This window comes from Carassius auratus, chromosome 34 (genome assembly GCF_003368295.1).
Source record: "Carassius auratus strain Wakin chromosome 34, ASM336829v1, whole genome shotgun sequence".
NCBI lineage: Eukaryota > Metazoa > Chordata > Actinopteri > Cypriniformes > Cyprinidae > Carassius > Carassius auratus.
Genome location: NC_039276.1, coordinates 957201 through 980225, shown reverse-complemented (window position 1 = coordinate 980225; position 23025 = coordinate 957201). Strand labels below are relative to the sequence as shown.

The 23025-nt window shown below is 34.1% G+C and overlaps 1 protein-coding gene across 1 annotated transcript; it reads left to right on the top strand.

The window, feature by feature from the left end:
* The first annotated feature begins 2316 nt into the window (after nucleotides 1-2316).
* Nucleotides 2317-3948, top strand: LOC113052908 (thymosin beta-11-like). Its single transcript, XM_026217385.1, has 3 exons — nucleotides 2317-2471; nucleotides 3243-3355; nucleotides 3441-3948. Exons 2-3 carry the CDS (start codon nucleotides 3256-3258, stop codon nucleotides 3473-3475), a joined length of 135 nt encoding a protein of 44 aa, XP_026073170.1. The 5' UTR covers nucleotides 2317-2471; nucleotides 3243-3255; the 3' UTR covers nucleotides 3476-3948.
* Nucleotides 3949-23025: the final 19077 nt, after the last annotated feature.

Below are 23025 nucleotides of genomic sequence, written 5' to 3'. Positions count from 1 at the left end.
GTTTGTGTGTGTGCGTGTGTGTATGTGTGTGTGTGTGTGTGTGTGTGTGTGTCATATCAGGACCCAACTGTGTATAATGACATGGGTATGACACAGGTATAACAAGGGGAGGTTGACTTATTTTCACAATTTTTCAAAACGCTTATAAATCATAAAGAGTTAGAGATTAATCATATAGAGTTTTTTTGAGAAAGTAAAAATGCACAAAGTTTCCTGTGAGGGTTAGGGTTAGGTGTAGGGTTGGTGAAGGGACATAGAATATACAGTTTCTACAGAATAAAAACCATTACACCTATGGGATGAACACACTTTACACAAAAACAAACGTGTGTGTGTGTGTGTGTGTGTGTGTGTGTGTGTGTGTGTGTGTGTGTGTGTGTGTGTGTGTGTGTGTGTGTGTGTGTGTGTGCACTTTTAAAATAATAATAATAATAATAATATTATTTATAGTGCCTTTCTGAAACCCATGGTTGCATAAGTTAGGCATTTTTTTTTTTAAATAAATAGACAAATAAAATTAAATAGACAGATAACAAACATACATAACAAAATGCAATTCACAAACCAAGAGCTGAAGAGTAATGTTTTAAGAGTTTTTTTTTTTTTTAAGAAAATCTGACAGTTATTTAAAATTTAGTCCAAACTACATTTTTTCTCTTTGCACACATACAAACATTTGAGAGAGATGTGAAGGAGCATTTAAAAACAGAGCATCTGTTTTCTTAATTTCCATCACAAAATTATGTATAAAGGCAGCATATTTTCTTATTAGTCTTTTTTTTTTTTTTTTTAAATTTTAAGAGGAAAAGAACATGCCCAGTCCTTCACTTGGTCACTAAAGTTTTAATAACCTATATTTTATTTCTTGTTTTTCGTTTAATCTAAAACAAAAACATAATGTGGAATCAAACCATTAAAACTAAAGTCAATTACAAACTTTATTATTTGGCTTTGCACAAACAAGTCAGAGACAAATGCAAAGGCAATTTTCCCAAGGAACATCTTTTTTTTTTTTTTTTTTTCAATAAATGAAGAGAAAAGGCAGGAAATTTTCATGTTAGTTATTTTTATTGGAAATTTGGGAGATGATTAGTGACTGGCATGATAACAAGATTAATCCTTCACTCGATAACTAATGTTTTAATTAGTTTCTTACATTTTTATTTAATTAACACACTTGTATAAAAATGTAAATTTTGACTATTAAAAATGTTATTTTCAGTTCATGGTGTTTCTCTTTTAAAATATACAAACACACACAAGATTTACAAAGAAACATTCAAGCATCTGATCCCTGATTTTCTTTAGAAAGGTAAACTATTTTTATTGCAAAATGTATAAATGCATTTGGAATTGAAAGTGAAAAGGACCTGTACAAGATGAATATTTTACTCAGTCACTGATGTTTTAATTAGTGTGTTTTTATTTTTATCCCAGGCAGAATATCTCTTGTAAAATCTTGTAAAATTTTAATTCAAACTATTAAAATAATATAATTTAAACCTTCAGCTACTTAAACTTCATTGTCTCCCTTTGCAAACACACACTAAAGAAAGAGATGCAAAGAAACATTTAACAAAGAGCGTCTGTGTCCTCTTTTAATCACAAAATGATAAAAAAAAACTCAAACAAAAAGAGCAGTTAATATTTCAAGGAACTACTCAAACGTCTCTAAATAGTCTGCTAGCTGCTAACAGGAACTGATCTCACACACTTCCTGTTACAGTCGAGATCAGCTTCCCTCCCATGCCAGCTAAAATAAGGTTTCTTTTATACATGTCTGGTGCATATGGCCTACTTAACACTAAATTACATGCGCAGGGTTAACCTGACAAAGGGCAAGAGTTTTGCAGTCAAGCTATTTCCACATAATAATCAATTTACAACTTAATTTCTGCTGTCTCTGGTCTTGTTGAACTGACTTTACTGAGAAAATATGTGAAAAGAAATTGTTTTTTAATTTGTTTTATTGTGAGCTTTTACGTATTTTAAGAAACACAACAGGATGTCAAAATATTAATTGTATTAAAATTATTGTATTATAATTTTGCTCGATATAAAAATAAAAAATACTACTGTTTTTGTGTTTGTTGCGTTCAGAAATAACTCATTATTTTATATATTAAAGTTTTTACAGTTGTACTGTAGATGTCCACCAGATGTCGCTGTCGCTCTACATCAGCGGGGCTCTCAAGGGGGCGTTCAGTTCCTCCGACGTTTTCTTACTGCTAAATTCTCAAATACATGCATTTTTTCCAATGTTTATGAATTAAAACCTTTATTCTTATTCTTATCTTGCTGATTGTTTTATATATTTAAACGGACTCCGCGAAGTAGCGTTGCATCTAACGGTGCGGTGACGTCAGTCACGTGATTTGCATATCTCTGTGTATAAATCCAGTGATTCTGCGCTTTTCTTCACATTGCTGCATCCGCTGGAGAATAAACCACTTCAACTACCACAAACTCTGGTAAGCTTTTAAGCTTTTCCTTTTGCTTTTTAAATGCACGTATATATCGCTTCTTAGATTATAGTCTATAATGTCAATTCGAATGCATTTTCATTTAAATTGGTTTCGTCCTTAGGCTTTTTTGGGTAAATGCATCACGTTAGTTATGCATCCGTTTTACAGTCACTACCAGTAAAAGTGACAAAACTTGAATATGCTATGTGTAAAATCTGATTCTTGGGGTATATATATGAGACAAAAGAGTAGAGGAGGCTCCTGTGTAGTTTCTTTGTTCAGGAATGATGAGCTTGATTTATATTCAATGCGTCAAAAGAGGAAATAATGCATAAATGTGAGTTGAAATAGACTCAGATCGTATTTTTTACAGATATAAATGTTGGTATGAAGTCAAATCTGATCGAGAAAGAGCAGGAAAGGGCGGTGGTTACCTTCAACTCCTCAAGACTGTGATGCAACCCCTGCGTTTGCTCTGACCACAGCTTTTACATTAAAACATTAAAACGAGACTTTAACTTTCGTTCCTATTGTTGTATTTATTTATTTGACATTTTTCGGAATGCACATTTTAAATGCATTCTGTTGCATTAGGATGCCAAATGTTACAGATTAGGGAAACAAAGGATTGGAAAAGCCCATATTGGTTGTGCACTAATATGAATATTAATGTTGGATCCGTCTTTATTAATCATAAGGCCTTGTATCTGCGTGCATCTGTCTCTTTGTGTGTGTGTCATCATTAACAGCAAGCCATTTCCTGTTATTTGATTTCAGACCCACTGCAAACATGTCTGACAAGCCAAATCTCGAGGAGGTGACCAGCTTCGACAAAACCAAGCTGAAGAAGACAGAAACCCAGGAGAAAAACCCTTTGCCGTCTAAAGAAAGTAAGATTTCGCAATCCTTTTTTGAGGCTTGAATATCAAACGGTGAAACCCAAGGCTAACAAAATACTTTGCTCTTGTCTTCCAGCCATCGAACAGGAGAAAAAGGCGGATTCCTCGTGAAACTCGCTCGACACTCTTCTATGCACTGTACATTCCACATTGCCTTCTTTTTCACGTCTTCTCGCTGTTTAACATTTAACGGAAAAATATGACCTAAGTTGCATTATGATTGGACAACCCAAAAAATGCAGACGTCCGTACAAGCCCTATGTTTCTGTGCCCACGTATTCCTCTTTTTGTAAACCGCACCACTGATATTCTCATGAAGTTTGTTGATATGGAAGATGAGGAGGAGGAGGAGCCTGGGGTGAAACTTCACCAGTTTCACTGCTGTGAGAAGTGGTGAGGGGGCGGGGCTAAGAGTTTGAGTGACACGTAGCAGAGACTGGCTATTGTAACATCTCTTGTGACCTTGGTTGACTTGCTCAAATGCTTTAAAGTCATGCAGTGTTTTTTTGTATGTTGACGTCTTGGAATGCACAATTTTATTTTTGTTTTGTAATTCAAATAAAAATCTGTAATATTCAGATGGACATCTTTTGAATTGTTTATTCTGTGCTTTTCGCTCTCAGCCATGCTTTCGTGATTTTAACACTTTTTCTTCAATGTTTGCTGTTACTAGATAAAATAGAGAAATAAATATAAATTATTATTTTGTTTGCTATAAAAATTAAGTATCCAGTTATACATTTTGGATCTGAGCATAACAATATTCTCAAAATAATATATATATTTTTTTTACATTTTAATTACTGTGTTTTCCAGGCCTGGAAATTACAAATGTAAAATTTTTCAGATTTTATATCTAAAAAAATAAATAAATACAGAATTTGTATATTTAGATAACAAAATGAAATATACAGAAAATGAAAGAAAAAAAAAACACCTTTTAAGATTTATTTTAATCTACTTATATGCCTAAAAATTATATATATATAAATTTCTATCCAATTCTATATTTTAGAGCTGAGCAAGACAAATAAGTATATAAACTAAGAATATATGCCTTTTAAAATTAATTATTGTGTGTTTTCCAGACCTGAAAAATTTTATATCTACAAAAAAAAAAAAAAAAAAAAATGTATTTTTTCATGTATTTGTTCAAGAATTTTACATGCATTTTTTACTTTAGATAGTAAAACAAATGGAGTCAGACTCCATACAAATGTCTACAAAAATGGCACGAAGTCAATCTAAAAACCTTCATCCAGCTCAATCTGACCATTGTTCTTATCAAATCCCTGTATAATGGTTATCTGTTAGTGAATGTTGGCCAGTATTGACCCACACTGGCATGTTGTGACTTTATCTGACCCATAAACGAGCTCTAAAGAGAGAATGTGTTCAGGAGTTAGTCAATAGTCCAGGACAGACGCTGTATCTGCTGTACTCTGGAACTGCTGATAATGGCCAGATCAGTTCACTTCCTCAAACACAAATGATTGAGTTATGTTTGTAAAGCTTTTCTGAAGATCACTGCAGATTTATAAAAGACTGAGTGCAAAGACACTTCAACCACTGGTCAATATGAAATATAATCTCTTGTATTTATTTGCTGTGTACTTTTAAGTGGATATCTTGTATTAATAATAAGGTTCAACTTTTGAGGTTTAAATAATTAACATTAATGGTTTGATTTGATTGAATGGATGCATTTCACAAAACTGTCAAGAAAGAACAAGAACAATAAAGAAATAAATCTTACTAAGAAGTTGTTGTTTTAAATCTATGTGTAGAAATGAGACACAGCCTTGATTTGACGCAAGAAGCAGGTCATTTGTAATTTTAACAAGTGCAGTTTCTGTGCTATGTGTGGTTCTCTGCTGTGCACAATTGAGCAGACACAACTTTTTCTAAAATTTTAGACATAAATGGAAGTTTTGAAATGGGCCTATAATTTGCCAGTACACTAGGATCTAGTTGTGGTTTCTTAATAAGAGGCTTGATAACCGCCAGCTTGAATGGTTTTGGGACGTGACCTCAAGATAGCGATTAGATAATAATGTTAACAACTTTAAGGTAGCAGCTCTTTCAGTAATTTAGTGGGTACAGGATCTAATAAACATGCTGTTGGTTTAAGTTTATTTAGCTCTTCCTGTCCTATATTTGTAAAGCGCTGCAGTTTATCTTTGGGTGCGATGGATGAAACTGAAGTGTTAGACGCTGTAGAATCTGCATTCACTATTGTATTTCTAATTTCAAATTCCAAGTTAGTTTTTCTCCATTTGCGTTCAAGACTACGAGTTACTTTCTTGCGTGAGTGAGTATTACTGTTATACCATGGTACAGTACGTTTTTCTCTAACCTTTTTCAATTTGATCGGGGCAACAGTTTCTAATGTATTAGAGAAAATAGTGCCCATGTTGTCAGTAATTTCGTCTAATTCGTGTGTATTTCTGGGTACAATTAGCAGTTGAGATAGATCAGGCAGGTTATTTGCGAATCTTTCTTTGGTGGCTGGAACAATAGTTCTGCCCAGACGGTATCGCTGAGACATACAGTTAATATCAGTGATACGCAGCATGCACGATACAAGGAAATGGTCTGTAATATCATCACTTTGAGATACAATATCTATAGCAGTAAGATCGATTCCATGCGATATAATTAAATCTAGTGTATGATTAAAACGATGAGTGGGCCCGGTGACATTTTGTTTGACTCCAAAAGAGTTTATTAGGTCAGTAAACGCAAGTCCTAATGCTTCATTTGAATTAAAAGTCATCATAGCAGTTATTTGAGAATTGTCTTACTACTCACATGGAGCGAAGTGTCCTGGAGATGTTGTCCAACAGGAGTCCTGCTCCTAATCTGCTGGGGTGCAGGCCATCAGAGCGAAACAGCCTAGACACTGTTTGTGTTAGAAATATTGGTTTGTGTTCTACTGAAGAAACAGAGTCACATACTGTAATTTGGATGCCCTTGGACGAACTATCCATTTATTCCATTTATTAGTTTTTTATTATATTTTATTGAGGGTTTGTTTAACCAGTCTTAAAAGGAAAGTGATACAAATGGGAAAACATACACATCTGGTCTACAGCAGTAAAAGAAAAAAAAACAAAAACAAACATATCATACACAGAGAAGTGAAGAAAGGCATGTGAACTCCAGCTGTTCTGATCTGATGATAATGAAGGGCATTGAGATTGTGGGCACATGATGAGTACGTGTATTGTTTTCATGTATTTAAGAGATTCTATACACTATTAAAGCTGCAATATGTCATTTCTGCCACTTAAATACACCCCAGATTCACACCATTGGCTAAGCTGATGTTGTGATGTTGAGTTCAATGATGGTGCGCTTATAAACAGTTTGCATTCCAGTTTGATGTTGCGTGATTAAACACTTCATCTTTACCAGCAACAACAAATTTATTCTACATCTTCTCTCTGCTTATGCATGAAAGCACTGCCACAAAATTAGTCATTAGATCATGTTTATGTGGTTTTAAAGTTGTTCTGGGTGGTGACGACAGGGTATAAGTTTTGTTCATGTTCATGCACTGGTTAGGTTAACAATAGCTGCACCTGAGAGGAAACCAGTTAAAACAGATGATCTCTGACTTCCTGTAGGTCACTGCTGTTCCCATGATGTGTTTCTTCTCTTGCACGTGTATGCTGTAGATTTAAAGGATGTCAAACCACTTTTGAATTATTCTTCAGCGCTTTTTATAATCCTTAATAATAAGTCTAGACATATAGAAATGAGTTTTTGCATTGGTAAATCTGTTCTTTCACACCAGCAGAAGCTCCATAGCTAACAGAAAGAAATGTGTGTTGGTGTTTATGTGTGTTTGGATGTGCCAAAAACACACAACACTCACTTTTATTCCTTACAAACTCTCAGACTGTATTCAGTAAATTACATTTGTATTATAAGGGATCTGTTCCAAAATCTAGTGAGCTGTATACCTAGGGAACATTTCAGTCATCGTAAGCATATTCCCAACATGTTCCAAAAAAGAATTGGCCACTTGTATGATATGCTCCATCAGTTAGGATGCTCCCTTTGAAGGTTGCTCCCTATGTAGGTAGTAGGCAGCAAGGCAGGTCACTAGTTTTTATTAAATATGAGTGTGATTTTGAAGCATGCACAAACGTGTGAGTGGAGGAAAGCTAATGCCAGGCACGCTGAGCTGTGTGTGTGTGTGTGTGTGTGTTGTCAGGCACACTGAGCAGTGATTGTGTGTGTGTGTGTGTGTGTTGTCAGGCACACTGAGCAGTGATTGTGTGTGTGTGTGTGTGTGTGTGTGTGTGTGTTGTCAGGCACACTGAGCAGTGATTGTGTGTGTGTGTGTGTGTATGTGTGTGTGTGTGTGTGTGTGTGTGTGTGTGTGTGTGTGTGTGTGTGTGTGTGTGTTGTCAGGCACACTGAGCAGTGATTGTGAGCAGTTCTGGCCCGTGGGTGCGGAGCTGCCATCTGTCAGTGTTGTGACGGCTGCTGCTGTAAGAGCAGACAGACACACTCAGATAATACTGATATCTGTGTTGAGCTCATCGCTGATTAAAGGTACGCTCACATTAGCGTCATTTCACTGCAATTTTGCTGCCAAAAAGGTCCATTGTCTATTGTCAGTAAGCACAGCTTACACATTCAAACCAAGCATCTTTCTATTGTTTGGGCTGACAAATTTGTGTGAAATCTGCATGCTTAAATTTGTTTAAATATTCTAGATTGTAGGAATGATTCAATTTTGCAGAAGCACGTTAAATGTGATCGCACCTCAAGAGGCACGTTTCATGCAAATTAAAATACATTGTTAAAATGCATTATTATTGTTTTAACAAGAAAATATGATGGAATACTCTCAAGTTCAACAAAGTTATATTTATTAATATTGATTTTATTTTTATTTTTTGCCTAATAATATACTTAGTGTAAAACAATGACTTTCCATACTGAACGTCAAAATACATGACTTAAAAATTTCTGAATTGAACTTGATTATGACGTACATTAATCATTTATATTTTACAACAATCACATACACTAACATTATTTTATTTTTTTCCCGAGGCTATTCGGAGCTTTATAGATTAGAGGCCTTTATTTCTCTCAAGTGTCTAAATGGGAAGCACGAGATGCTCCCTGAGACTTTTGCCTAGTAACTACAACAGCTCAGAAGTTCACAATATTTTAAATGTTTTAGAAGTCTCTTCTGCTCACCAAGGCTGCATTTATTTGATCAAAAATACAGTAAAAATTGTGAAATATTATTATAATTTAAAAAGACAGATTTTACATGAATATGTGTTGAACTGTAATTTATTTCTGTGATATGCAGCTGTATTTTCAGCATCATTACCCCAGTCTTCAGTGCCACATGATCTTTAGAAATCATTCTAATATGATGATTTACAGCTCAAGAAATGTTTGATTATTAAAATTAAAATTATTAAAAAATCATTTTTGATTATTATCAATGATGAAAACAGATCCAGCACACAATATATTTGTGGAAACCATGATGCATTTTAATTTTCAGGATTTGTTGATGAATAAAAAGTTCAAAAGAATAGTGTTTATTAGAAATAGACATTTTATGTAACATTATAAATGTTTTCACTGTCACTTTTGGTCAGTGTAATGCATGACTGCTGAATAAGTATAGTCAAAATGCTGATAACATTCAGTCTGAAATACAGGAAGAACAGCATGTGCTCACACTGAGATACAAACACTCAGGTTTCTATAACGAGGGCCAAGAAAGGAAGTTCCACAGTCTGCAGTCCGCCAGAAGAACTGCAGCTAACATCAGACATCCAGAAAACTCATTTCATGCCACATTTGGATCCAAGAATCAATCCAACAGATCCAAGATCAGAAATGCATGGTCTCTGCTTAGAACATATGAACAAATGCAGCATGTGTTTCTCTTATATTAAGCGTATGAAACTTACATTACCCCAATGCACTAATGTCATGCAATACATTTTAAATATATTGTTTTTATACTGTTACAGTATGTTGCTTTATATATTTATGGTTCATCAGTAAGTTAACTTTTTGATGGCTGTTTTTCTCATGTCTGAATGTGGTTTTCCAATGATTTGCATTTTTAGATCAAATAAAGATGTGGTTGGTCTGTTTAAAACATGGAGGTTTTCTGGTTTATTAGTTATCTTGCAGCATCTACGTTGTACTGCACATCTGCATTATTTACATAAAGGTTAATGAAACGGAGACATTGGGAATAAGGTAAACAGAGACAGACATCCGAATCAAAAGGAATTTGGTCCATATTCATTGCACTTAAATTACTTGCTTTGAAGTCTAGTCAGAACTATTAAATATTAATGAACAAAAATCCTCAATTATTAATATTCCAGATACCCAATGGAGTCTAAAAAAACTAGACTGACTTTTAAATGTCACTATAAATTAATCACAACCTCTTCAATTCCAGAAAACAGTGATGCTGTTCTGCTACACTGTTATTTTTGTGTCATCACACACATGTAAACAAGTGTTTATTTTTTCAAGATTTTAGCAGGTAATTGTGCGTCAGTTTCTGACCTAATGAAACTCTGAATAGCTAAATGAAACCACACTTCACATCTGGTCACAAATTCTTCAGGGGAAAGATGTTTGTTTAAACTTCTGATGGCTTTTTCCATATCTTTGTCTCTCACAAGCTCTAAAAATAATTCAAACTCGTTGAAATATCTTTGCCTTTCGGTCAAGTCAGTCAGCAGCTCTTCCATGACCTCAAACTTGCTAACATCTTGCTGTTTCGTTTTGCAGCATTTGTCATTGCACACAAGAATCAAGAAAGTGTCCTAACAGCTATATACTCAAGAAGAAAGGGGCTCCCAGTGCAAGTTTTATGATGATGATGTCATCACGGCTGGTTACTTTGTGACTGCTGAACATTCTAAAAATCGCATTCTCCACAATCTTCCTTTAAAGGAGTAGTTCAACCTCAAAATTTACATTTGCATTACATCACTTGAAATGTAGCATTGCATCACTTGCTCTGAAGTGAATGGGTGCCGTCAGAATGAGAGTCCAAACAGTTGATAAAAACATCACAATAATCCACAGCACTCCAGTCCATCAGTGAACATCTGGAGAAGACAAAAGATGGAACGATTCAACAAGATGGAAGCGAATTAAGTTATGTTCACCTATATTCTAGTCAAATAATTCAAAGAAAACATCTTTAAAACAGAACGAAGAGTCACTTTAGTTTAGTAGACGTTATGACATGTCCCTACTAAGAGAGTACTAAATTGTGACTAGCAATCATTTTGATCAAACAATTAAATATCAAGGTTATGTCAATGCCAAAATCAAACCTAAACCCTTGCTTGTTAGCATCAAAACCCCTCATACAGGTCAAAGGTCAACATATCCTCAGAAAGCTATCTCTTTGTTTGTATTGGTTTGTTTTTTAGCCTCATGACAGCTGAATAAATGATGCTAACATTCAAAGCACAAATGCACCTTGTTCTGAGGTACTGACCTAAATCTCCGGACGTTTCACAACAGCAGCCGGTCAAGCTGTTACTCACGCAATGCACTAGACTTTTTCCTTTTCTTTTTTTCTCCAGCCAAACAGTCATGTCCCATAGTCTCCAGATTCAATTACAATCATCATTCCACAGAAATGGCATTCCTGGGAAAATCAGCACAACCTTTCGCCAATCTGCAGTTTTAAAGAGGCCTATTCACACCTTAATATACTGAACGCTCTTGCTGTTATGAAGCAAAAACAATTAAGAAATCAAGTGACTGTTCACGGCTATTTTCAACACCATGGGTTACTGAAAAGTGATGTGTGTGTCATTATTGTACGCATTTCGAAATGAAAGCTTTGGCTTATTCTGCACATGTTTTAAGCTTGCTGTAATATTTTTTTACAGTCTGATCACAGCGAATAAAAATAATTTTAATAAAATAACCGGATGAGGAACAGTCAAAGCAGTTTGAAAGCTGATTTGATATATATATATATATATAAATTCACTGTGGGAAGAGACACTTCTTGTGAAACTGGTTATTAATCTATTTAGTTTTGGTTAGACGAGGCAGAGTCAAATGACACCTGGATTTATTCTGAGATCAAAACCCATTCAGAACAGTGAATAGAGAGGGAACGGATTCTGTTCAAGGCAGTGAAGCATGACAGCTTTAAAAACAACACGTTTACAGGAGTGTTGTGAAGAGCCTGTTGTAGGTCGGTGTTCAGTAACACATCATTTAATTCTCTTCTTTCACACAGAAAGCAGAACCTGCTAACTTTTGTCACATTTCTCACACTGATTTAAGAGGTTTTAACAATGCAAAATACAATGCAGAGTAGCCTTCTTCAGGTTTTTATTTATTTATTTATTTTACTTAAATTATTATAAAATATTTAATAAATGAACACACTGTAAACTGATCTGGGGAGCATTTCCCAAAACCATAGTTGCTAAATAAGTTAGCAACTTTGTTGGTTGCAATACAATTTCCCATTGGCAACCAACTAAGTTGCTAACAGGTTAGCATCAATAATTTTGAGAAACGTACCCCTGAATGATTAGCATCTCAAAAACTAATGGAGCTTATTTTAAAGTCAACAAGAAAATAAAATCAACTGTTTATGTTCACTATCCACAATCTAAGTTTGTATGTCTTATTTGTGTACATTCTTCCAGAGTTCATCTGAATTATTTTCCACCATGATATCATCTTCTGAAACAACCTTTGCTTTCAGCTAACATCAGTAATACCTTCTATTTTAAGATCCTCCCGTCCAATCAAATTGGTCCATTTTGGTATGTAAATCACACTTATTACCTACCTTTTTTCTTGTTGAATATGTCACACTACAAATCCTGATATGTAAATCAGTGTAATTTTATTATCATTGAGACACTGTTCTAGTTTTTATTAATATTTTGGATCAAGCTTTAGATTTCAGTTTACAGTGTGGTATTGTGTGATTAAATTTGATGTTTTCTTCTAAAGCCATTGCTCTTGCCTGATCCTCTCAGCACCATTTTTTTTAGGTATTCCACAGAAATCCATAACATCTCTGTTCAATTAGAGCCAAAACATGGAAATCAGTCCCTTATAAGGGCATAAATAAGGGAGGTGCTCTAGCCTTTGTAATATTTATCTATTGTAAGAGACTGTAGTCCAATGGGATGGGTTATATTCAGAGAAACGTTGCTCATTTTCCCCCAGACTTCCTCACTCCAGAGCGCTGATGATGATGTAACCACTCAACCATCTCACTGCCTTTCACCATATTAGGGGGTGAAAGAAAAAAAAAACGTCAGCTAGCATAGCCTTTTTTTTTTCTTTCCAACTGAGGAATGTTGCTCTTGTATCAGAGTCGCACACACGGTCATCTCTTGTTCCAAGAGTTCTGGAGGATTGAATATGTTCACGTGGAAAGATACAGAGACAGAAAGTGTGCGGAGAGCACTTAGATTCATCACATTATGTGAGAAAGAAACAGGCCGAAGACTAAGAGGAACTTTAGTTTGTGCAAACAGACAGAGTTCTCCTCTAGACACACATTAGCACAGAATGGACTTGAGTTTAAAGATTGTTTGAAGGATTTACGTTCTTTGAGTTCTTGAAGATCTACAGAACATCTGGAGTTGATAAAGAAATGATTCCCCAAAAATCTGATTAATTCTGAAAAATTTAGTCTTGGTGCCTTTTATTATTATATTATTATTATTATTTTCGAAACTTATTTTTATTCATCTAGTTGCCATTGAAGCATTTCTTATGATTATTAACTTTAATGAGATGTTAAAATAACTAAAACTAAAACTGAAATAAAAACGACCAAATATAAAAAAAAAATTAATAAAAAGAATAAAAAGAGAAAATTCAAAGAGTGAAAATGTGTTTTGTGCCTTCTAACGACTAAACACTTTATTGTGTGTCTCTTGCTGTCAAACCGTTCAATTATAGTAATTATATTTAACTAAAATTAAAACCATAAAATAAAAATTATTAAAAAATTTCCTCCGCAGATTACCTTTTTAGACAAATAAAAATAGTTTGAAAAAACGTATTAAAATTAATTTGCTATCAGAAAAAATAACAGTAATAATTTTAAATATTAATAAAAAATATAAAAATCGAAGCGATGGTAAAATAACACTAATTCACTTCAAGTTTTAAAAATGGCTTGAAGGTTTGTTTAATAAGCACCTCTTTCTCTTCTTTCATCTCTTTCACATGAATATGATGATATCATGCATAAACCGTAAACCATTTTAACTAATTTCAATAATGCACAACTGCTGAATTTACATGCATAACATGTATTTAATAATATGAGTTTTTCATTTAGAACTGAACTGTGTGTCATGATAAAAATACAATAATATCCTCATATTATAATGCATATCAAATGCTCATAATATAATGCATATTAATTGCTCTTAATATAATGCATATTATATCCTCATATTATAGTGCATATTAAATGCTCATAATATAATGCATATTAAATTCTCATAATATAATGTAAATAGTTTTCAGCACTAATAGGGAATTTGAAGAACTAATGAACATGTCACACAGGAAGTTGTGTGGTTTGGCACCAGCAAGTACGCAATCAAGCGTTCAGTCTTTGTAAGCGCAAAAAACCTTTTCACTCAACCTTGTGTCGTGTATGATTTTTTAGGTGTCAGGAAAAAAAGATCAGTGTGTAGAAAAATGAGTTAAAGGTTAATTAATGTCCTAATGCCTCAGATCTGTACTGAATACTTCAGATCACATGATGCACAATAGTCAACAGACATTATGAGAAACCACTACATGTTTGATGTTTGTTAGACACAAGGAGACATATCAAATTTAAACTTCCTGAGCAAGCCTTTTATTGTAGATTGTCTTATTCTGAGAAGCAAAAGATAATGATGAAGTCTTCTAGAAGAGTCTGTGGCTTTTTGCATGACATGCAATCTGTCACAGGAAACATGCAGAGGACTGATATGTTCCAGGGCATCTGCCACTAAAATACTTTGTGCACTTTCATCGTGCACTTTTTTATTTAAAGTGCACACATTGTTTTTAATGTGGATGGATTTCACTGCAGACTCCAGCTGTATAAACAGCGGTCGATGAACCTGCGCTCACAGCTGCTCTGAATCTCACGTAAAGTTTTCAGGCCGCAGGAAATGTGGTGCTGTCAGATTTTGACATCCATGGTGTATTTAAACACGATGACATCATTTCCTGTATCTCTTTCTGTGGAGGAAATAGAAAACTCACACAAGCGAGAGCCTCTTTATCTTTAGCTCAAATGCTCTTTAAGTCATTTTGAAGGAAAGTAGTTTTACTGATATGCATTTTAGGTTAGTTTTGTACAGTGTGTTTTTCCTGTTCATAAGTCATGAAAACAAGACACTAAAATAATGAGGAAGCACAAAACAAAATATGATGGTGTGGCGATATTATTTTGTAAAAAAATATTTCCCTAATTGATTTTAATGTAGATCCGAAATAAATGTTGGAAGCCAACATACAATACATTGCTGTAATTAAGTTAATTTAATTTACATTATTTCATTATTTTTTTATTTGTTACTAATAAAAATCAGGTGAGTAATATATATATATATATATAATAATAGTATTTAATAGTAATAATAATTGTAAAATATAAATAATGATTATTATTTTTGTATTTTTAAACAAATAGGTAAGTAAAATTATTAAACTGTATATATTTGAATGTTGAAATGCGTAAATTAACATTTATTATTTTAATTATTTATGCATTTATGCAAATAATTAATTGTAAGAGAAAACAAGCTTTTGTGTAATTGTGTTTATGTATGTATTATTTTATTATTTATGCATTTAAATAACATTATTTAATTATTTTCTTCATTTATTATTCATTTATCAGTTAACAAATAATAATAAAAAATGTAAATTGTTTTGATATTTTTAAATAAATAGGTAGTTATAATTATAGTATTACTTATATATTAATTTAAATGTTACAATTATTTAATTTTTATTAAAATAATTTTAAATTAAATTTGTTATCCACTTAAACACACACAAAATGATTTATTATTGTATTATTTGTATTAATTGATGCAGTTGTATACATTTCATTATAATTTATGCATTTAATTAAATTATAATTATTATAGACCAAATAGCAACTTAAATATGAACTGTATAGACCATATGAAAAGCTACATAAACATTAATATATATCTCACACCCCCAGCTGAGCACATGAAGCTCCTGCAACCAGTAGCGGTTTTAGGCACGGGCGAACCGGGCAGCCGCCCGGGGCGTCATTTTTTCGTGACACATTGGGGGCGGCAGCACAAGCAGATAAACAAAAAATCCTCTGTGTCGCGAAGCGGTTTTTCGTCATTTATATCATTTCACTGTGTGTGGAACAGCTGCCGGCGCCCCTGCTTGCTGAAAATATCCACTGAAGCTTTGTGTTGTGAGAGAAGTGTAAGGGAGTGGGGCGAAAGGCGCGTGCGACATTTCACCTCTGGGTCTCTCTCAAATGGAACGGGCAGGGCGGGGGTGGACGGGGACGGGGGATCCACACTAGTAATATAATTAATAATAGGCTAAAGTCAGTCACACACCTCGACTTTCTTCCAAATAACGCACATTTCATTCATAATGTTATAATACATGCCTATAGTTCCTGCAAATGAAACTAGGTAATACAAAACGATTATGTGGTCATCAAGGTGAATTGGTTTAGTCTTGACTTCTGGTCCTGAGTGACAGGTGGGGGGATGGGAAATCTGCTGATTGTCGAGTGCCAAATAAACAGAGATGGAGAAGAAAAGGTCAAAGCCAGGTGCCCAATTTCGGAAAAAAAAGAAAAGAAGAAGAGGAGAAACGAGCAACAGATAAAGGTATGCAACTAATGTCTCTGTATGATTACAGTATCCATTTCATGAATGAAGGGCTAATGTTAATTGGTGGTGGGTATAACTCTTTGTTAACCTTTTTGCTATGATGCTTGCTTTGCTTATACAACAATAATTTGGTTTCAACTCAATCATGAGATCTAATTTATTATATTGTGCTTTGCAATAAAACTGTTAAAAGTTCAGTTATCATTTCCATCAGTTGGTTTAACATTAGGCCCTGTAAATAACCAATGGCATTTTATTTGCTACACAGTATGCTAAGTATTGTTTCCTAAGTATAGTTTTACAAGTCATAACTAAAAGTGTGTCATGCGTATAATTTGAGGCAGTAACCTAATGGCACCTCCATGAAAGTTGGATTGATATACAAATTTTGGTTGAAAAATATCCTGAAACCCAAAAAGTTTTAGTTTTTGCCTATACATATAATTTAAAGTCATTTTATTTTTTTAAACAACTGATGCAGTGACCATAGCATAACGTGAATAAAATATAATTTTTCAATGTATTTTTTTTACTATTTGTTTCTATGCTCTAAACAATGTGATGACATGGGGAGGAAAATGAAATAAATAAATGTTTTTATTTTCCGGGTCTAGGAGGATATAGCGTGTAATGACAGACATTTAGTTTGTAAGAGCATGTTTATGTAACCCTTCTATTATGTTTTGAGTCAATTTGACCCTAGGCTGTTTTAGCTTTATAAAACATTATCCTATGGTCTTTTGATTTCAAATGCAGTTAAATTGCAATTTCAGGGGCACTTCTAAAATATTTTGGAACATCCTCTGCCACTGGTCAGGATGAGCCAACCACCTCCTCCGCTACACATATGTCTCCACAAATATCTGATATTGAGGATGAAGACCTCTTTGCCTCTACTTCTACCCTGCATGAGCTTTCAGGTGTGCATATTGTGTGTGTATGTGTGTGTGTGGGGGCTACAAGACAACTGCAATTTAATGTAATTTTAATATTTCTGATAATTTATGAGTAGGACTGTGTTTTTTCACTGCTATGTGTTTTGAGTAATATGCCAATATGCTGTCTGATAGAAATGCCTGGAGCTGAACCCCCACTGAGCCCCACTGGCCCTCACATCTGACTGACAGGATTCGGACTGAGCTGGTTCACAGAGGACCAAGTAAAGTGCCACCTGGCTTTGTTTTCCGTAGGAATGAGAGTAATGGGAGAAGTTGCCACCACTAATATTTTAATAAGACATTAGTAAGTGGTGAAAAGATGGCAAGACGTTGGCTGATTTCTTCAATTAAGAACAACAGCCTCTTTTGCTTCTGCTGCAAATTGTTTTCCAAGAGGAACATCAATTTAACAAGTGCAGGAATGGCATATTGGAAACATGCATGCAATGATCTCACATCATATGAAAACAGTTGTTATAATAAAATATTGCTGTTTGTGCAGAACTTTGTTTGCTATTTTTTTGTGTGTGTGGGGGGGGGGGGGGGCGTTCGAAAGGGGTCTCGCCCAGGGTGTATTTCAATGTAGAACCGCCACTGCCTGCAACACATTCTTTTAAGTTATTTTGCACAGTAACTTCCTCCTTCCGTTCTTTGTGTGTGTGTGTGTGTGTGTGCGTGTGTGTGTGTTTCTGTTCCTTCTGCATGTGCTTATTTCCTGTATTTGCACACAAGAGTTCAAAAATGAAAGACAGCAAAGTCCTCATCATTTCAACCAGCAGCTGAACAGAAGTCGAGTTGAGAGAAGCTGACCTATAAATGTCAGATAATGTATTCATTATCAGATCAGTATTCCTGATCGTTAGCAGCCATTCAAAATGCACTTTTGTTTCAGTTTACAGAACTTAAATTAGGAAGTGAAAAGGGGGCATATAATGACAGCCATGGCTCACAAAAGCTTTGGTCACCTGAAATAAATATATATTTGTTTAGTGGATCTGTCTCACCTTGATCTGTATATGGCCTCGAGAAGTAAGAGGTTAATTATTAATGATTTTTATTGTGGCAGGTGAACAAATCAACTCTTGTGCGTCTTTGAAAGTGACTTCTAACTTTACACAAACCTCCAAAGACAGCTTTGTTTTAAAGTCCACGTTAAATTGTTCTCATTGCAAAAGAGAAAACCCCGGATGAAGAGGATAGGCTTCGCTCGTGTGTCTGTTTGTGAGGAAAATGAAAACATTCCAGTGACCAGAAAGGGAGGAAATGTAAATATTAATTCTGAAATAAAGTTCATATCCGGTTCAGAATCTAAAAAACATGAGAAAATAGCCAGATAACTGTCAGCCAGATAGTGTTCACATGATCTTCTGCAGTGAATCAGGCTTAAAAGGTTATACTGAAGTGAGAAATGGATCTGGTCAATCATGATCTCATTTCTGTGAAATATAGTCATTTTCTCTAAAGCGTTGTAGATTAGAGGCCTTTCTTTCTCCTAAGTGTCTGAATAGGAAACATGAGAGTTTTGCCTATACTGACTACAACTGCTCAAAGTTTGTTTTAGAAGTCTCTTTTGCTCACCAAAGCTGCATTTATTTAATCAACAATACAGTAAAAAATGTGAAATATTATTATAATTTAAAACAGCTGTTTTCTGTGTGAATCTCTGTTAAAGTGTAATATATTTCTGTGATGCTCCGCTGTATTTTCAGCATCATTCCTCCAGTCTTCAGTGTCACATGATCTTCAGAAACCATTTTTATATTCAAACAGAAAATAGTTATTTTGCATTGTAAAATAGTCTCGTTCATATTGACGAGTCCTCAGCAGTGAGGAAGCCACTTAAGTGCTATTTAAACTACCGATACAAGAGTTGTTTCTGTGTAATTGCAGTAATAACACAGCGTCTACACAGACTTGAGTTTAATGATCATATGCCCAAAGGAGAACAGCACACAGGCTGAAGAGCTTATACTGAAACCATGTGACATATTTTAAATAACAGTTATAGCGATATTTAGTCATTTTAGCAGAGACCAACAGCACTTTAGTTCCAGAGAATCACACAATGTGTCTCAGTAAAGAAGTGTGACACTATGCCACTGACTGAAATGTATTTGCTTATATATATATATATATATACATACACACACACACACACACACACACACACACACACTAATAGAAAAAAATATTTTATTTTATTTAATAAATCTAAATAACAAATCTAAATAATAACTATATTTATTTTATCTATTTATCACACATGTATCTACATAAATTACTATGCAAATACTACCATAAATAATTGTAATAAGACAATAATAATACAAAAATATTTTTAAATTTCAATAAAGTCAACAATAAAGTATTTCAGAAAATTCTTAATGGTCCTAAAATGGTATTTTTCATGCAAAATATATTTTATAATATATATATATATATATATATATATATATATATATATATATATATATTTTTTTTTTTTTTTTTTAGGGGTCAAAGGGTGACATCTATTCGTATTCAGGGAAGCCCAGTACATTGTCTTCATTTTCATTTTTTTTTCTGGTTTTGGTTGTGATTATTCACATCCTAATTCAATATAATCATAAAATCACACAAAACTGAGTAGAGTCACTCCAGTCAGAATCTCGTCTGTTTGGTCTTATGTCTGGTTCTCACTGAAGCCTCTTCAGAAGTGAAAGTGTGTTGTGTAACAGTGGATGGGGGAAGAGCAGGAGATTCTTCAGTCTGCTGCTCCATCTGTCTGTGTGTTCGACTCCTAAAGCATCCGCCGGACGAGTGTGTAATGCTGTGTAACCCTCGTATGAACCGCTGCTTCCTGCAGTGATCCACAAGAGAAGCAGGGCTTTGTTCTCAGGTGTTAAACAGTACAGAAGAGACCCAGCGCACCTGTCATTCTCCTGCAAACGCTCAGTAGTGTGATCAGAGATATAGGTCTGAGAGTTTCCTTCAGGTGTCTCTGACATTAAAGCAGGTGTGATATTAGAAACCAAGCTAGATACAAACATGTTGAGAGTTTAACCAATATGCTGAGTCAGATTCACTTCAGTCTGCTGATCTGGAAGAGAACAATCACTGAATCACTGTAGAAGAAGAGTTTGCTGAATGTTGTGGAAAAATGTATTTGTGTAGCTAATGTGTATGTAAATGATTATATATTGGAATATCTGCATTTATTTATTACAAGGTAATACAATTATGTAATACATAATACATTTAATATGCATTTAAATGAGTCTGTATATTATATTACTTTATTTTACACTAATTAATATTTTTATTATTTTTAATACAATTTATTTTGTAATAAAATGTACAATTATACATTAAAGTCTAATTTCATTTATTAAATTGTATTTTATATAATAAAATTAAATATTGTAATGCATAATATGTTTCATGTGTATTTATATGTACATAATATGAAATATATATATATATATATATATATATATATATATATATATATATATATATATATATATATAAATCTGAATGTATTGTGCAAATACATTTAACAGTCGCAACATATCTTATTGATCTAAAAAATATGTGCAAAAGTCATGCAACTTTATGAATTCGACCTCTATACAGCAATGTGTTTAAATAGAGAACAAATGCAGACTTTCTGCTACTTCAGTGTCTCCATCTACATCTCAATATAAACGCTTTCTCAAAAAAGATACACAAAAATAATTGACACATTTCCTTTTCTCCTGAGACATAATTAAGTGATGATAACTGTGCAGCTCTTTTAAACAGTTGTTCCCACTAAGCTGAGCAGCTGAAGAGCTGATGATGCATCAGGAACCTGAATGACTGACTGACTGTTCGTGACACTGATGAAAACACAATGCCTCTCGCTGTCTTTGCCTATAAAAGGAGAGGCGGCCTTAAGGTTAGTTATTTCGAAAGCTTGACACAACCACATCCTGCTCGAGTGGAAGGATTGAGAGCCGTTCACTGCCTCAATGACCCGATCAATGCACAATCATCGGCTTAATCTCATCTCACAATTAAAATACTTAAAAACATTGAAAAGCAATTAGTTTAGCAATTAGAAATTAGTTTTTGGTGAATGCATCTTAAATAGATTTTGTGCACCCCACTGACAAACAGTTGTTTAAGCATAAGCATCATTAAAAATATGTCCAACTTAATTCATACCTTCTGAAAAAATGAAATTGTGTTTTAATGCATTTTAGTTCACAGGTAAACTGATCTTTCCATGGACGTTTTTAATGTTACTTTAATAATTAACTGGAATCAGTTACTATATTAAATAATTTTGGTTATATATTGTAGATTAAATATATATTGTGATCATAACATCATATTAGGTTAATAAATGCATGTTGTGAAACATGTGTAAGTATATAGAATGAATTAATAAATAGATAGGTGGATTATATATTTTGACTCATGCATTTATTCATTCATTCGATCTCTTTATCTGATTTAGATGAGATTATTTTGTTCACTGGAGGAAGTGTTATTTTGGATTATGTATTCATATTTTAGCCAGAAACAGTTGTTTGAAGTGTCTAAATGCTGGATTTGTTTCATCTTTTGTCTTCTCCAGATGTTCACTGATGGACTGGTGTGCTGTGGATTATTGTGATGTTTTTATCAGCTGTCTGGACTCTCATTCTGACGGCACCCATTCACTCCAATGATGTGAAGTGATGCAATGCTATATTTCTCCAAATCGGATGAAGAAACAAATTCATCCACATCAGAACCGGCCTGTAAGACGATGATCTGCTCTCGAGCTTTCATTTCAGGGGTGTGATGTTTCTCCTCTGTGATTTCATAATCCTCTGGAGTGAGTCTTTACATGTTTTAATTATTCTACAGAGGCTTATTAGCATGTGGCGTTCATCTTAAACGTCAGCTACATACGACAGAATAAACACATTAGCCTTCCTGCTGCTGCTGCTTCCTGAAAACACACAATGGTTAATGAGTGAAGGTTTTCATTTCTGCCACATTCCTTCCTTGTTTGACTTTAACCCTGATGAAGGCTGAAGCTGAACGTCTCCTCCTCTTCCTCACAGACACTTCCTCATAGCAAACATGAGGCTACAAACAGAGCCCTCTAGTGAGGAGAAGAAGACAAACACTTGCTTAGACAGAGATCATTGGTAAAATTCCACTCGCAATTACAATAATATATGAGTGCTGGAAGTCTTTCTACTGTCCTGTTTATCTGAAACTAGTTTTGTCTTTGGTTTGTGGATTGTGTTGGGGATTTAAGAGGAATTTTTTCCACAGATGAGGAAAATGAAGCTTGGAAGCTCTGTAAGATTGTAATAGTCATGCTGAACACAACATTTTTGTCACTGCTGACCCCTTGTGGACAGATTTTAGTCACAATAAAACATACCAGACCTTGTCTTCTCAGCAAGGTTAGATAAACAGACATTTTTATTAGTTTTGTTAAAGGAACAGTTTGCCCAGGAATGAAAAGATTGCTGAAAATGTCCCTCAGGCCACCTGAGATCAGGATGAGTTTGTCTCTTCATCAGGTTTGTAGAAATGTAGCATTGCATCAGTGTCTCATCATTGGAGTGAATGGGTGCCATCAGAACGAGAGTCCAAACAGTTGATAAAAACATCACAATAATCCACAACACTCCAGTCCATCAGTTAACATCTGGAGAAGACTAAAGATGAAACAAATCCATCAAGGCATTTTTAACTTTAAACCTTTTTTTCCCCTGCATAAATCCATGAGTCCATAACATTAAAACTGTCTTAATGCTGGATTTGTTTTAGTTTT

What these genes read in the sequence shown, in the direction of transcription:
- LOC113052908 (XM_026217385.1), top strand. Translation starts at nt 3,256, where the DNA reads ATGTCTGACAAGCCAAATCTCGAGGAGGTGACCAGCTTCGACAAAACC. An exon ending in CCCTTTGCCGTCTAAAGAAA is followed by an intron (nt 3,356 to 3,440) that starts GTAAGATTTCGC and finishes CTTGTCTTCCAG; the next exon opens with CCATCGAACAGGAGAAAAAG.